Source organism: Cephus cinctus, unplaced genomic scaffold (genome assembly GCF_000341935.2).
Source record: "Cephus cinctus unplaced genomic scaffold, Ccin1 Ccin1_scaffold0690, whole genome shotgun sequence".
Taxonomy (NCBI): Eukaryota; Metazoa; Arthropoda; class Insecta; order Hymenoptera; family Cephidae; genus Cephus; species Cephus cinctus.
The window spans coordinates 739,418-753,705 of NW_014333313.1; the positions used below are offsets into that span (position 1 = coordinate 739,418).

General features: G+C 43.8%; 1 protein-coding gene and 1 long non-coding RNA gene across 3 annotated transcripts; one reads left to right on the forward strand and one right to left on the reverse strand.

The window, feature by feature from the left end:
* Positions 1-548: 548 nt before the first annotated feature.
* Positions 549-11,717, reverse strand: LOC112494663. Of its 2 annotated transcripts, XR_003060341.1 has the most exons (7): positions 10,618-11,717; positions 10,003-10,160; positions 9,205-9,378; positions 2,892-3,066; positions 851-1,205; positions 659-801; positions 549-593 (listed from the first exon to the last, which is right to left on the reverse strand). It is a non-coding gene; the product is annotated as an uncharacterized LOC112494663 (long non-coding RNA). The 2 variants fall into 2 exon arrangements; XR_003060340.1 differs by lacking the exons at positions 9,205-9,378; positions 10,003-10,160; positions 10,618-11,717 and adding exons at positions 4,759-4,881; positions 5,653-5,920.
* On the forward strand, positions 7,525-13,203 carry LOC107269856 (homeobox protein SIX2). The gene is made up of 4 exons (XM_015744191.2): positions 7,525-8,884; positions 9,071-9,532; positions 11,893-12,224; positions 12,306-13,203. Exons 1-4 carry the CDS (start codon positions 8,541-8,543, stop codon positions 12,485-12,487), a joined length of 1,320 nt encoding a protein of 439 aa, XP_015599677.1. The 5' UTR covers positions 7,525-8,540; the 3' UTR covers positions 12,488-13,203.
* Positions 13,204-14,288: the final 1,085 nt, after the last annotated feature.

Consider the following 14,288-nt stretch of genomic DNA (forward strand, 5'->3'; position numbering starts at 1 on the left):
AAAAAAAAAAAAAAACTTAAGATTTCGTAAACCGGAAATTCGTCAAATTTAAGAATGCAAAAATTTTTAAAATATTTATAAAAAAAAAAGAACCATATAAAAGGCCAATTGCCTTAACGAATCAGCGTCGACTAATTGGATGCTGTATAATTAAATCTCGGATCGAGGGCTTGTTTATTAGCGTACCGGTAGGTTTATGCGGGTGAAATAAGTTATATTCCTGGACAGGAGACGCGCTACGTGTACGTATATACGTATACGTATATATATATAGCTGGTATAACTACAGCGAGGTTATGGTGCCTACGACGTGGAGTGTGGCACGGTGTCCAGTGACTCCCATGTCGGCTTGTTATCCGTACCGCCCCGTCGTTATCTGCAATTACCCCAAAACAGCCCCTAGTTTATAAATTATAGGCCACCCCCTCCGTTATGCTCAAGCCGCGTTACATCTGTCATCAAACGCAGCCAATTACATTCAATTACCCAGGAGTTCAGGGATATCAACGTTATTAGTGCGAAGGAGGGGATTCGTTCCTTTTTTTTTCCGCCATTCACCTTTACACCTCTCTTCGAACCGCCTTGTTCCAACCCTGAAACAAAGTTACCACCAGCATCCTCAATCTGTACTTTACACCTAGTTCAGGCTCTACCATACCTACAGTCTGCTTAAGCGTTAAGGTAGTTTCCAATGGCTGCACAAAGAGTCCCAGCTACCTGAATGCCTGCCGTCCGTCAACCCCTATTATTATGTATCATAACGATTTTGCGGTCTCGAGTGTTTTCACGGCCATGGACACCCTAGAAAAATCTATTTACACGCTACTTCAATAAATAGGGGGTTAATTACCTGCCGAGTCTGTTTGTGACCAAACAAGCCCGTAGTACGGTCAAATTTTTATCGTGGAAATGAATGCCCGCCGATTTCAATTCAACGGATGCAGACGTCTGGAGCTCCGGGGGGGGGGGGGGGGGAGTTCTCGGAGTTTCTATAAATAAATCTCCGCGAGGTATGACGTGATAATTATTTAATTCCCACAGCGTAGCCGGGTATGTCGTCTCTTGATAAGCCGATAAAGCCGTGATGTCCTTGAGGAGTTTGCGCCGTCAGCGCGAAGAGCGTCGCGCCAGCGATTCTTCTGGCGCACTAATGCCATCACCGAGGAGGCGCGAAGAAATTCCTTGAGGTGGGCGGTGGGAATTTTCTAAAAAAAAAAAAAAAAGAGAAAAAAAAATTAGCAAACGATCACGACCAATTTCACGGGGATACAATTTAATTAAGTGAAATCTTTTATGCAGCGAGGACAATTTCATCCCTTGTAAAGGACCCTATCGTTTTGAAGCGAATACGTAGGTGCAAGGGCGGGCTGCGAGAGGGGAGGATTTTGAACATGTCCACCACCTACCAACGTACGTACCTATATATCTGTCTATTGGGGTGCCTCGGGGTGCCGGATACAATGATGTAACGCGAAACCTGCTAAATCCCTCCCCATCTACCCTTGTCGCAACCCACGGTTACGAGGTACAGACGTTACACGACCGAGTATAAACCAAGAAGCGATTTAGGGATGTACGGAGCTTAGCCTCTCGGGGAAATAATTTGCGCAAACCTTTGTTTAAGGATATATTAGTTTTTTGAAAAAATTCGAAAAAAAAATTTTGCACGCTCAAAATTAATCGGCCCTCAAAAAGAACGATTTTGTGTAAAAAAAAATTTTTCACTTAATTTTTACCGATACTCTTGGGTCCAGTCAGGCCTTTGCCCTATTGCGTAGAGGAACGTTAACTCTTTGTGATCATTAAAATACGGATGAAACAAATAATAGGGAATGACACCCTCGAAATCGTAGGCACATTACGGGCTTAGAATTGAAAGAGAACGGTGATTCGACATAAGTATATACACACGTCTAGCTACGGTATTATTGAACGGTACATGTATACACGTGCGTTATGCAGGGTGCTCCCCGTAGTACGAATGGGGTGGTAGGTACGATTGTCAATTGTGGCCGGGGAGTGTTACAGGGAGGGTAGAGAACTAGAAAGAGCCATTCGGGTGGTAAAGAGAGTTCATAATAATGTTGAGCTCAGTAGCGTTCAGATGCTCTTTTCAAGAGAGCGACCCTCGACACGACGGCAGGCATTCAAGTGTCGTTCCGCTTTGTAATGTCTTTTAATGCCTCCCTGTCATTATTACTAAAGATCCGGAACATATTGTCAGAGTGGTACTCGAGGATCCACGTATACCCAACGTCAAGAGGACAGATCGAGATTGGTACACGGATGCTGGGAAGATGAGATTTCGGCACGTTTATAGAGACGAGGTGAAAAAGAAAAATTAAAAATTACGAACGAATGAGATTGGTAGAATTTTAAGAGGCAATAATAATTGAAAAAAGGGCACGTAAATTTTTCATGGGCAGAAATGATATATGAATGGTGCGACGCGAGGACTTACCCAGTGTCCATCATCCAAGTCAGCGAAACCTGATCTCCCGCAGGAGACCTGCGTCTAACGTTCTCCCACAAAACTCACCTGACACACAGAATTACTGACAAGGGAACTCGGAGTCGTTTCTGTGTCGTACGCAGACAGACGCCATTTTTGTTTTAGTGAAAAAAAAAAAAAGAAAATTGAAAATAATACATTTTCGTTATTTCTCAGGTTGGAATCTTTGTAAGTGGCTTTAACGACTATGTGACATAACCTACAACGACACATGGTCGACCGGTCCATTAACTGTGACCAGTCGTATCCTAATAAGCAACCTAAGCGACACCCTTCACGACGTATCTATCAAGGATCGTTCATAATTGGCGACGCAACCATATTGCCCGTCCTACGGCTATGTGGTATAGATGCTTTCGTATATATGGCGTATACATACCTAAAAGCATAAGGGTTGCCATCGCGGCTCTCACTACACCGCACATGTTGGCTCCTCCGACCCCAATAATAATTAGCCTTGCCATAAATCTCGGAGACTCCGTAGGGAGAAAAGGGATGATGGCCGCTCTTCTTCCTTCTGCCTCGTGCACTTTTTTATCGTCCTTTTCACGGAACTGGAATGCGACATTATTCATTATTACGTCGATCAGGTCAAATAAATCATCTCGAAGCGGCCGCGCATCGTCTTGGAAGATCAAAGTCTTGGTGCGAACTGGACCGTTTCGAGTAAGATCGGTGTGACCCGGTCTTTAGGGGTTATTTGAAAAATTTGAAAAATTTTCAAAAAATTTTTTCACCGTCCTGCCCCGTTTTGACTTTTCATATAGGGTTTGTTGCTGTAGGATTTATCATTCAAACGCAGCATCCCCATGAGTGATTGTTAAGGGTTGAGGGAGAAATAGATTTCCGCGACAGCTTCCGTTTCTCTGAGGTCGCGGGGAAGGAAGCCGCTCGTGGGTAAAAGAACCAGACTGGCTGGAGATAAGTGGAGGAAGTATCACGTAGCCAGGGAAGAGAAGAAACGAGAGAGAAGAAACGGAACGGGAAGGAATGGAAAGAAAAAGGAAAGGGATGTGGATCAGCCTTCACCCTACTCGTACGGCTATCTGTCTGGCAGCGCGTACGTATTCTACTTTGCGTGCTGCTCGTGCGTGGATGCGTGCGTGCAATACGATTCCTTGCGGCTGGTTTTCATCGAATTACTACGGTATTTTTGGCTCGTTGGATAGCTTTATTTTTTTATTTTCGTATATTCCTTAAACGAGGATGAACGAGACTCGAAAGATTGTCTAGGTTATGGACTGGGCACTTGGTTCTTTTTTTCGTTTTTTTTTCCAAAAAAATTTTACAATTTTTAACCAAAAATTTCCACTCGTCGATCTGCACATAAATCTGTCAGAATATTTCAAGGGGACGATTCCAAGATCAAAGGATACTGGCCCCTCCTTTAATCATACCTATACGACAGAACAAATCTGTCAAACTAATCACCCGTAATTTTTGAATCTTGATTCATAATATAATTAACGTAATTTTAAAAAAAAATTATAATTATAAAAACAAAGTCGCCAGACTATTGAATTAATTGATCGCCAAAATTTCATCGTGTCTTCATTCCACCCTGGTACCATCAGATATACAGGGTGTTCAAACACGACGACACGTTCCCCTTATATGACACTATCGAATCACAGGGCGCGTCCAACTAACCATGTAATCGACAATTTCGTCCCAGCATAAAGTAGACGCACCCTGTTAATTCGCAGGCTAAACTAGAGAGCGTGCAGTATCCCCCCCAAATCACCGTTATTACGAGCTATTACTTTTCGCATCCACTCGAAAGATGAAAATCAGAAAAAAAAAACAACGACAGAAAATTAAAGTATCATCATACCTCACGGTTGGACAAAGGATTTTAAAAAAAATTGTCAACTCAATCCTCTCGCAGCCCCTGAGAGAGAAGTACTTTTCGTTAGGGTCATGACGCGTCGCTCCACCAACACTTCCTCCCCCCGTCGCCAAAGCCTAACAACAATCGCATCTTCGATCTCCGAATGCTTCCACTGACACGGAACCCAGCATAAAATGGCCAGTGACACATAAAGAGCATATTTCAGAGCATTAGAGGCCACCAGCCCCCATAACAACCGAGCTACCTGTGTTCACGCCTGTTCGGTTCCCGACAAAAATCTCAGGACCGATCAGGGTTCCGCACGCTAATGGGAAAATAACCATGGGATTACGTGCCCTAATCCCGATCCCGATTCGAGCCTATTGATGCTGATTTTCGAGTGAAGCTCACTCACCGTCTCTTGTGTTTTGCGTTGTCCAATTTTACGGCTGGTCTGCCGGCACATTCTCCGTCCGTCGAAAGAAAAAGGACGCACGATAGTCCCGAACCGAATTCGACTCGCTACGTCAATTCTAACCTACAAACAAACACGATATTTTTACACCTGCGTCGCTACTTATTGGAATGTAATTTTCTAATTATACTCGCGGGCTCTTGACTCCTGTAAATAATACCCGACCCGATCGTCCGTAATCTGCACCCGCGCGAAGACAGCTGCTATCTCGAACAGAGGGTGTCCAGTGTCCGGCCACCTACAAGTCTTCTGCCCGTAGCGTCTACCACGCTCGTCGGCTATCGGCGCGAAGCTTATTGTCTCCGACATTAATTTTATTCCCGTGCCTTCCGACACTCATAACAAAGTAATACGATAGGCGCTGCGCCTCCGATTGATTCCAGACGATAACTGGCTGCTCTTTGTCGTCTGCTGTATTAGCCAAACCGGTCAAATGCGCGGCGGGAAATTCAAATCGAACAAAAATTTCTTTACTCCCGAAATCGCCCTATCTCGATCGAACTCACGGAGTTGCGCGATTACGAAGAATCGAACGGGTGTTTTCACGTGAATTCCAGCTGAAGATGCCAGAACGAATTTCGCACTGAGCCATTTTGGAATGCAATTAAACGCACCGGAGTGAAACGCGACGCTTCTCTCTGCTCGTTGGCTCATGCCTGTGTATACGTATATACACCTAGGTGTTCCAGGTACCAACAGTAGATTCCGTACGAAGTGTGTATCGTCGAATGAATATTTTTCATGAGTTAGTAGCATTCGAGTATACATTGTGATTCGAGCACGTAAAGTAATAACGATACGAGAAAAATAATTTGACAAGAGCCCCTGACGGACCTTCGCAAACTGGTAGGTTGGGTTTTTTGAAAGATTCACGAGAGCAAATTAAAGCGCGCCCGTGCCGGAGGCAGAGCGACGAAGAAGCGCCGGAGAGGAATTCCGTTAGCTTTGATAAGAAGGTCGGCGCGAAGTCCCTGTCCTCGGCGTCCCGGAGGATGGTGCGAAGAGGAAGAGGGAAAATGGCGGCGTGGCGGTAACACGACGCCAAATCGAAGGAGACGCCATCGCAAAACGAGGCGCCGCCCCTCTGTCATTGGCTCTTGACTTTGCTACCTTCGCGTCCGCCGGCTGAACGTCCGCTTGCTCCTTACGGAAAGGTAGATCACGAGTGTCCTTCTTCCCGGAAGACGGACGCGCTGGAAAGTCCCGGTAGTTGCACGTTGAAGTTCCTCGTGATGGAAATTCGAGAAAGCGGCTTGCGTTGAGATGGAATTAAAAAAAAAGAAAATTAAAAATATATATACAGATGTTTACAAAAAAAAAAAATTTTTCTTTTTTTCAGACAAACAAGGATAACCACGACCTTGCACGTCAAAGAGACGCGTCAGTCCCTGGCAACCGGTCGTCACACCGTGTCATCCTGCCTCACGGTCTCAGGCAGATGATGGCAATTAGTCATGTAAAGGCGGAGTAGATTCAAAGGATTGGCAAGGCGTGGCCGAACCTCCAAATGGTACAGCGGCAGTCGCTGAGGAGTCTGTTGCCGAAAGACGTCGTCTCTCGGTAGTCCAAGAATCTTCATTGATCTACGTAATGCCGGACTTGTTGCCTATCCGAGGTTCTGCGTGCGTCCTGCCCTATTTCGGGAATGAGAAAAATAAAATTACGTAAATCGAGAGTGCCAACTGCACGGGAAATGAGATTTTTATCTTTCTGTAAGAAAGAAAAAAAAGAAAAAAATTTTTTTTTGAAATACGTATTTACCAATATTTTTAAGCGACCGGCAAGTGGCACGGGAAATATGTATATACATATGTATATATATGCCGTTGTTATAAAATTAGTCGGACAGGACGCGAAGATATTAACCGTGCGATTGTAGAATCACAACAACACGGTGTATGGTAACGTTGATACTTTTCGTTTCCGGTGTTTATTGGTCACCGTGTATACCGATTCACAGGCTTCTAGCTGTCTTAACAAGAATAGGACGATCGTAGTCACACGGGGTTATCCGATCCATGCGAAAAGTGTTTTCCAGGATTTTGCTTTGAAAAAGATTCACCCTGTACCGACGCCTTGCGGATCAAAGATGCGTCTCCGCTTTCCCTTCCCCTTGGACCGAAGGGTTCGCCGACCTTGGGATCCCTGAATGAAAAATGCGAATCCGTGTTAAAGCATCGCAGCATTCGGAATAACCCATTATCGTTAACAATATCATCTGGGTCTAAATCTTACGTAATAAATTATACTTATATATATATATATAAATAATAATCGATATCGATCAGCCTAATAAATTATTTTCAAAAATAATACAGGCATTAGTTTTTTTCATTTTTTTTTCTCAAAATTAATCCTTTTTCTTTTCAATTTTGGTTGATAATGGCAAAAAATTATTCTAATGTAAAAAAAAAATTTTGAAAATTTTCCCATGTACTGTCCCAAGGTGCGACAATTTCTCAAGCTGGCAGTGCCCGCTTGCGGCAGGTGAAGCTCGTGGAGGATGCTGGGACGCTGAAGGTACCAGCAGAGATTTGACGAAGGATTGGGGGTTGCACCGCCCTCCTTGTCAGCCAATGGGGTCGCACTGTATCACGCCTCGCGACCAATCAACGCTTCGTTGGCCCGAGCAGAGCCACTCTGCATGTCGAGCAGCGTTAAACCTGGCGTACGTCAAAAAAAAAAGAAAAAGAAAACCATACTGCTTCTGCATTGCATTACGAGGCGGGTAGTGTTCGCTTACTAACTTGGTGACTTGGTCACTCAGTGAGTGTGCCTCGGTCTAAGGAGCCCCCGATACCGCTGCGTAGTTGCATAATTCACTTATGCGACCATTGCGTGACTTATTAAACTTTGGTATCGGTAACCGTCGCACCCGATGCAGATCAGACAGAAGTCATACAAGAGTCGTAACACGAAAATGACTTGATCATGGGTTATCAGCGGATCGAAGAACGACATCTAATCGGCGACGCAGTGAATTGCGAGTGTATCGAGGGATATACGAAAAAAAAGTGAAAAAAAAAAAGAAATTAGTGTCGACTTACGTGAACAAGGTGTGATTTTGTGAATTTCCGTTTTTCTCATCAAATTCAAAATCTAATACCGAGAGCCGATGTGAACGGTGAAACTATTGACAGTGAGTGAAGATTCTTTTATCGTGGTAATATTTGGATAAATAAAAAAGCCTGCGAGTGATTTCGTTGGATCGGATGTCTGAGCAAAGCTGGAAAGTAAATAAAATTGCGTGAGTGTAAGCTTGTCAAACTCTATAGTATTTCTTGTGAGATAAACGGACGATACGTGCAATAATTCGAGACGGTCCATTCGGCATTTTCATAGACAAGAGTGATAAGCGTCAAAGACGTAAATAGAGATTGACTTGCGAATAAAGAGTGTCGTTACGGTGAATTAATGCAGTGTGGGCTATCGTGCGAAACTCAAGGCAACCAAGTAACAACAAACGTATCGGTTAAAGGGCGTTAAGCCAAGAGTCTCTGGGAACGTTTGCAAACGATTGAATAACGTGTAGTTAAGAATTGTCGGATCGACGAAGTAATAGAAAACATTAACGAAGGTGTCCGATGATTTTTTGAGAAAAGAGAAAAAAAAATTTTCATCAATCAACAAAATTATTTTTTTGATTTTTTTTTTTTTTTTAACAATCTCAATTCAAAATTCACCACTCTTTGGATGGTTCACGAAAATCTGTCAGTCTAAGGATGTCTGACAGTTCGGATCAACTGTCATCACTAAGTAGCGACTGTAACAGTCAGATGGGTGCAGTGCACCGTAACGTAGGTTCCCCGGGACCTTACAACGGATCGCCTATGACGAGTCTACCGCTAAATCATCATCCCCATACGCAAAACTTAACGCCAACGTCGACGGGAAGTCCGCAGTATCGGCAAGAGTTGAATAGCTGCAACCCAACGAGCGTCAGTCAGAATATAGGAAATCTTACGGGACTTTCGCTGGGCGCGAGCAGCAGTAATTTCACGCCCGAACAGATATCCTGCATGTGCGAGGCACTGTCGCAGAGTCAAGACATCGAGAAGCTTACGAGGTGAGTAAAGTCAAAGGCAAAGAAAACAAAGAAAAAATGCAAATTTAATATAGCAAATGGAAATATAAATTTTTCTACGTACAAATCAACGTATGAATTCAATGATATAAAAAATGAATATCCCCATTGCAATTTAACGTGATACAGCAGCGCAGGCTATGGGTTGTCACTTTTTATACGTCTCAGGTTCCTCTGGTCTCTGCCACCTGGTGAGCTTCTACGGGGTGGCGAGAGTGTCCTGATGGCCAGGGCGGCCGTAGCATTTCACAGAGGTGCCTACCACGAGTTATACTCAATCCTGGAGAGTCATCCTTTCTCACCTCGTCGTCATCCGGAGCTCCAGCAGATGTGGTTCAAGTCCCATTATCGCGAGGCCGAGAAGGTACGGGGTCGTCCTCTGGGCGCAGTGGACAAGTATCGTCTGAGAAAGAAGTATCCCTTGCCAAAGACAATCTGGGACGGCGAGGAGACCGTGTACTGCTTCAAGGAGAGATCTAGGAACGCGTTAAAGGAGTGTTACATGAGAAACAGATACCCGACGCCGGACGAGAAGAAAAATTTAGCCAAGAAGACGGGACTGACGTTGACCCAGGTTTCGAATTGGTTCAAGAACCGTCGGCAGAGGGACCGTACGCCTCAGACGAGATCGTAAGTCCCATTTTGAATGATATCGCTGATTTAAAAAAAAAAAAAAAAAAAAAAAAAATAATTTTCCCCCCAACTTCGAAATCGTCTCCGACCGATCGAATTTAGGCCTAATTTTTTTTTTTTTTTTTTTTTCCGAAAAATCTAACACGAGGTCGATGATCGTCGGAGATAGTCCGGCACTTGGCACTTCGCAAGTGCCACTTACCAAGGAGCCCAGTGGGAGTCACGCTGCGTAGCTTTAGTTTTAGTGAAAAGGCCCAAAAGCCACCCTTAAGGGGCAAAGATCGGACGGTCCGTTGTATGCGAGGCACGTGTGACGACGGGGGGTCTCTTCTTTTTCTTTTTTTTTTCCAAGGAGCAACAAGTGTTTCGACATGTGTCACACCCTCAAGTTTTTCGGGACCCTTCGAAGGGGAAGGACGTCACGCTAAATCATCCTCCGTACGAGGGTCGTGCGAATTATCAATTACCGAATGGCTTGGAAAACGACGTTCGCGTCCGTGCTCTACTTGCGGTATGGGGTCCTGTTGGTAGCTTCGTGAGAATCCGCGTTCAGGTCGAATTTCCTTGAGGATACTTCGGGAAGGAATCGTTTGTTGTTCTCGCGTGAACAAAAGGAAAGAAACTCCTGGAACAAAAGACATTCCTGTATGGTAATCGAGATACGTCGTCGCTCGCGAATGTGCGTTAACATTTTTCTCTTATCTGACATTCAAAATAAAACCAGGCACAAGGGGACTCACGGGGATGCGAATGTATTTCTCGGTGCACGCGTGTAACCTTAGACTCTCGTGCGCCGCCACGCGATTAACTTATGTATTATTAGTAAATTCTTTGACACGCGAGAAAGTCCCCGGGCGAAAATAACGTTGAGACAACGCCGGACGCGTGTTCTCGGTTCTGTTGCCACAACAAGAATCACTAATTTCGATAAGATTGCACCAGGCGTAAACACGAGACGCAGACTAAACCGTGCATTGACCCAAACGTGTGGATGGATGAAAAAAAGAAAAAAAAAAAAATTCTTAAAAAAAAATATAGGGGAATGAAAATTTGAAAAAAAAAAAATCATAAAGTAACAATACCTTCGATACCTTAATATTTTCCTTAACTGTACAAAGAATAATGAATCCAGTCGCGACCGACTTCGTATACGAAAGGTAGGCTCTTTCGTAGGAGCCGTGTGTAACGTCGTGCGTGTTGCGAAAGGAGAACAGAGAAGCGAACGTAGCGTTGTTATGGCTACGAGGGGGCACCGGTCACGGCGTCCAGGGCGACACACTCGAAATTTCCTTCATGGACCCGGGCACGGCAGTCGCTCGCGTCGCCGGAGTCTCCGTGGCCGTTTTATTCGAACCTGAATTAGCTGGCCAGGCGTCACAACGTTTGAAAGTAAAACGAAAAATTCCCTAGAGAATTAATTTTCTTTAAGATACTGGCAGAGTCGGGCCTTAAGCCTCGTCCGCAGTCACTGGTGACAGAGGCATGTCGTAGGTGCGAGAGGTTGGCGTAAAGGCATAGAAAAAAGGAAACACGACGCCCCATTACCGTTTTATAGCGTCGCTTCGGTTACGTATCTCGTTTCACCATTGAGACCTTGGGCACCACCAATAGTTTCCTACGGGGCGGATACTGGGACGCTTCGATCTATGGCGTCTATGGGGATTCCGGTTTGCGCAAAGGATGACGCCTCGTGAATGCCACCGATAGAATGGGATATGTCCCATGGGAAGTGTGTATATACGGGCGCGTACGAGAATTACGGATAAATCGGTGGTAATTTTATGGAGAGCCGGAGGTGGGAGTAACGCAAGTTTCTCGGATTTGGGAACGCATCCATAAAACTAATGCCGTCGGCTGTGGTAAAGGTCTTAGAAAACGAATGTGGTAAAGTGTGACGGGTCCGTGGGCGGAGCTGGTTACATATGGCGTATACACAGCGCAGGGCCTCGTGTGCATGGGACTTGTATATATACTCGTGTATTACCTACATCCCTCACGTGGAAGGAGGGACACGGGAGTCTGACCGTAGTGGACGCGCCAAGAACAATGCGAGAAATGACCGTTCGGTCGCCGTCGCTTTTACATTCTTCTTCCGAGACACGAGAGTTGGGCCTTCGAGATTCTTGGAACTAATGGGGACACATGTGGCCCCTAGGAAACGAGAGCTAATTGTCAGACGTCCGAAATTCCGTAAGATTTTTCGGCCATTTTTTTTTTTTTTTTTTCCCTTAAACAATGAAAAGTCCTTCCTTCGTGGCGGGCACGTGTTGCGCGGGAAATTTGAAAAATAAATTTTTTTTTCTTCACATTCAAAGATCGATACACATTTAATTTTTTTTTTATTATTCGCATTGTAGGGACATGCTGCCGCTAAATTGTCAGGGTACCGGCAATGGAAATTCCGTGAACGGTACCGTGGGCAGCAGCCATGCCGGACACCAGTCGTTACAGTCAATCGATTCCGGAAGTCCGAACCTGGCCATGTCACCGTTATCAACAATGGCTATGTCGCCAGTGGGGATGAATCCGTGCAGTCCGATGGGGATGAGTCCCATGGGACCCCATCATCACGGATACGCTACTCCGGTGACGCCATCGTCGGTTCACACAGCTCATCCGCATAATGGCGGTCTTAGTCCCATGAACGACGTGAAGGCTTTGTGCTACGGACGCGGAGTTTATGAGAGTGGTGAGAAAAAAATTTTCTTTTTTTTTTTGAAAAAATAATTTTTCAAATTTTTCAATTTAAACACGTACATCAATTTCACAGGGAAAGACGTTGAACAGAGTTCCGTCTATTACTCCAGTCATTCTGGTATGCATCATCAGTACTACCAACCGACTCATCATCAGATGATGACAGGATCCCACCACCATCATCATCATCATCATCAGCAAGGAATGCCTACGGGTTACGAGATCATGCTACCACCGCCTCAGCACTCCATGTGACCCATGGACTGCGATGGCGTTCACGAGGACCAGGTCGAAGGTCAATCCGGCGATGACGTTCTCGCGCGTATTCACGCCTTCGCTTAATCGATTGGCTTCTGCGTGATCCTGGTCAAGAGAGTCAGCAGGACCTGCCAGTATTCAAGACGTCCTTTGTCCTGCATTTCGGACCACGTCGCATCGAGCCAAGCTCGTTGGCGCCTTCGGCAGATAATAAACGGAACTGTGCTCTAGCTGTTACGTTCTCGGAACCGGTGTTTATGGAATCTCAAAGTTGTCGCGACACGAGAGAAGTTTCTTTAAAATTATTTAAAAAAACTTAATATACCCTTACGAGGTCGTATTACAAATTTTCAACATTTTTTCAAAGAGACTTTGTCGCGAATTACTTCGCAGTCTATTGGTACTTTATTAGCCTTATCTGATATGTATTTACATTACTGGGTGAAAACGCACCCATATTTACTTCTGAGCCAATGGCTGACCCAGGAACTTCGTGAAAAGATTGGGAGGAGCTAGAAACTGGTTTCTCCTCTGCACCCTCTTAGTCCTTCTATCCTGTTTAAGATGGCGCTCGTGTATGTATGTATGTATGTAGAGTATCAGCTGCGTAATTGAACTTACGATAATGGCGGCAAATTTAAACAGCGTAATTCGATATTCGACAAGTAATTGAACGGTAATTAATTTGTGAATGGCCAATGTTGAAATTATGAAAAAAAAAGAAACACTAAAATTAGATAATTATTCGAACTCAATGAAACCTGCCGTTAAAAAATTCTTGTTAGCTAAAGTCAGATTTATGGATAAACGCGTTAGCTTAATTATCAGAAAAACATTTTTTTTTTTTTTTGTACTACATACAATGATTATTGTATAGGACAACTAAGATGTACTATAATAATATAGCTCGTATATAACTTAACGCTGTATATGATATTTGTTTTGGGAAAACATGCATCCTTATAGATTACTTCCTATTTGCCTCTATGGTTATTCTGCTAATGAGGCTACGTAGGTAATTTAGGCAGTACCTGTTGTATCGATTGGATAATTGAGACGCGAAAAAAAATTGGTGAATCAGCGCCAAGTATATGAATGTACCCGTGCATTCGTGGCACAATGAGTTTAAGGACAATTTTATGCAAATAGATTTTTTTTACATAAAGCAGAATTCTCTTAGATTGAATTGACTTTGATTAGGTAAAAAAGAAAAGGAGCGATTAAACGTACGTAAGAGTATATAGCATCTCATTGCTTTCCCCGCTTTGTATACAAGGCTGTTGAGTTAAAAGGAAAAAGTATTGAGTATGTCAAGATTTCTACTTCATGAAATTAAAAAAAATTTAATAATTCGTTACCTCGTCTTCGAGCATTTTTATTGAATCGCTCTCTGTATACGTTTTGAACCTGTAGAATTAATTATTGTAAATGCACTGTATAACTTTCGTTTAATCATGATAATACGTGGAAGAATATAATGCAGTGACTCGTCGCTTGCTATTTAAATTCCAGTTTACTTTTCATTATTATATTATCGATTAAAATGAATTCTTGATCGAATTTAATCGATACGAATATTTAAAAAATTTCGTCGATCTCTGCGCCACCTGGACGACGACAATCCAAGTTATACAGTCCTCCGGAGATAGAATGTATCCAGTATTAGATATTTTAAAACACGAGGATTTACCCTCTGTCGGTAAATTCATAATGTCCTATGCGATATTGATAACTTACCAACCGATATAATTTTACAGTGTGAATGAGGTAAGTAGATTGCGTCAATAAAAGAAGGTCA

Excerpts from the sequence above, each read along its gene's own strand:
- LOC107269856 (XM_015744191.2), top strand. The coding sequence starts at position 8,541 with ATGTCTGACAGTTCGGATCAACTGTCATCACTAAGTAGCGACTGTAAC. Across the intron at positions 8,885-9,070 it reads GACATCGAGAAGCTTACGAG|GTTCCTCTGGTCTCTGCCAC; the intron begins GTGAGTAAAGTC and ends TATACGTCTCAG. Across the intron at positions 9,533-11,892 it reads CGTACGCCTCAGACGAGATC|GGACATGCTGCCGCTAAATT; the intron begins GTAAGTCCCATT and ends TTCGCATTGTAG.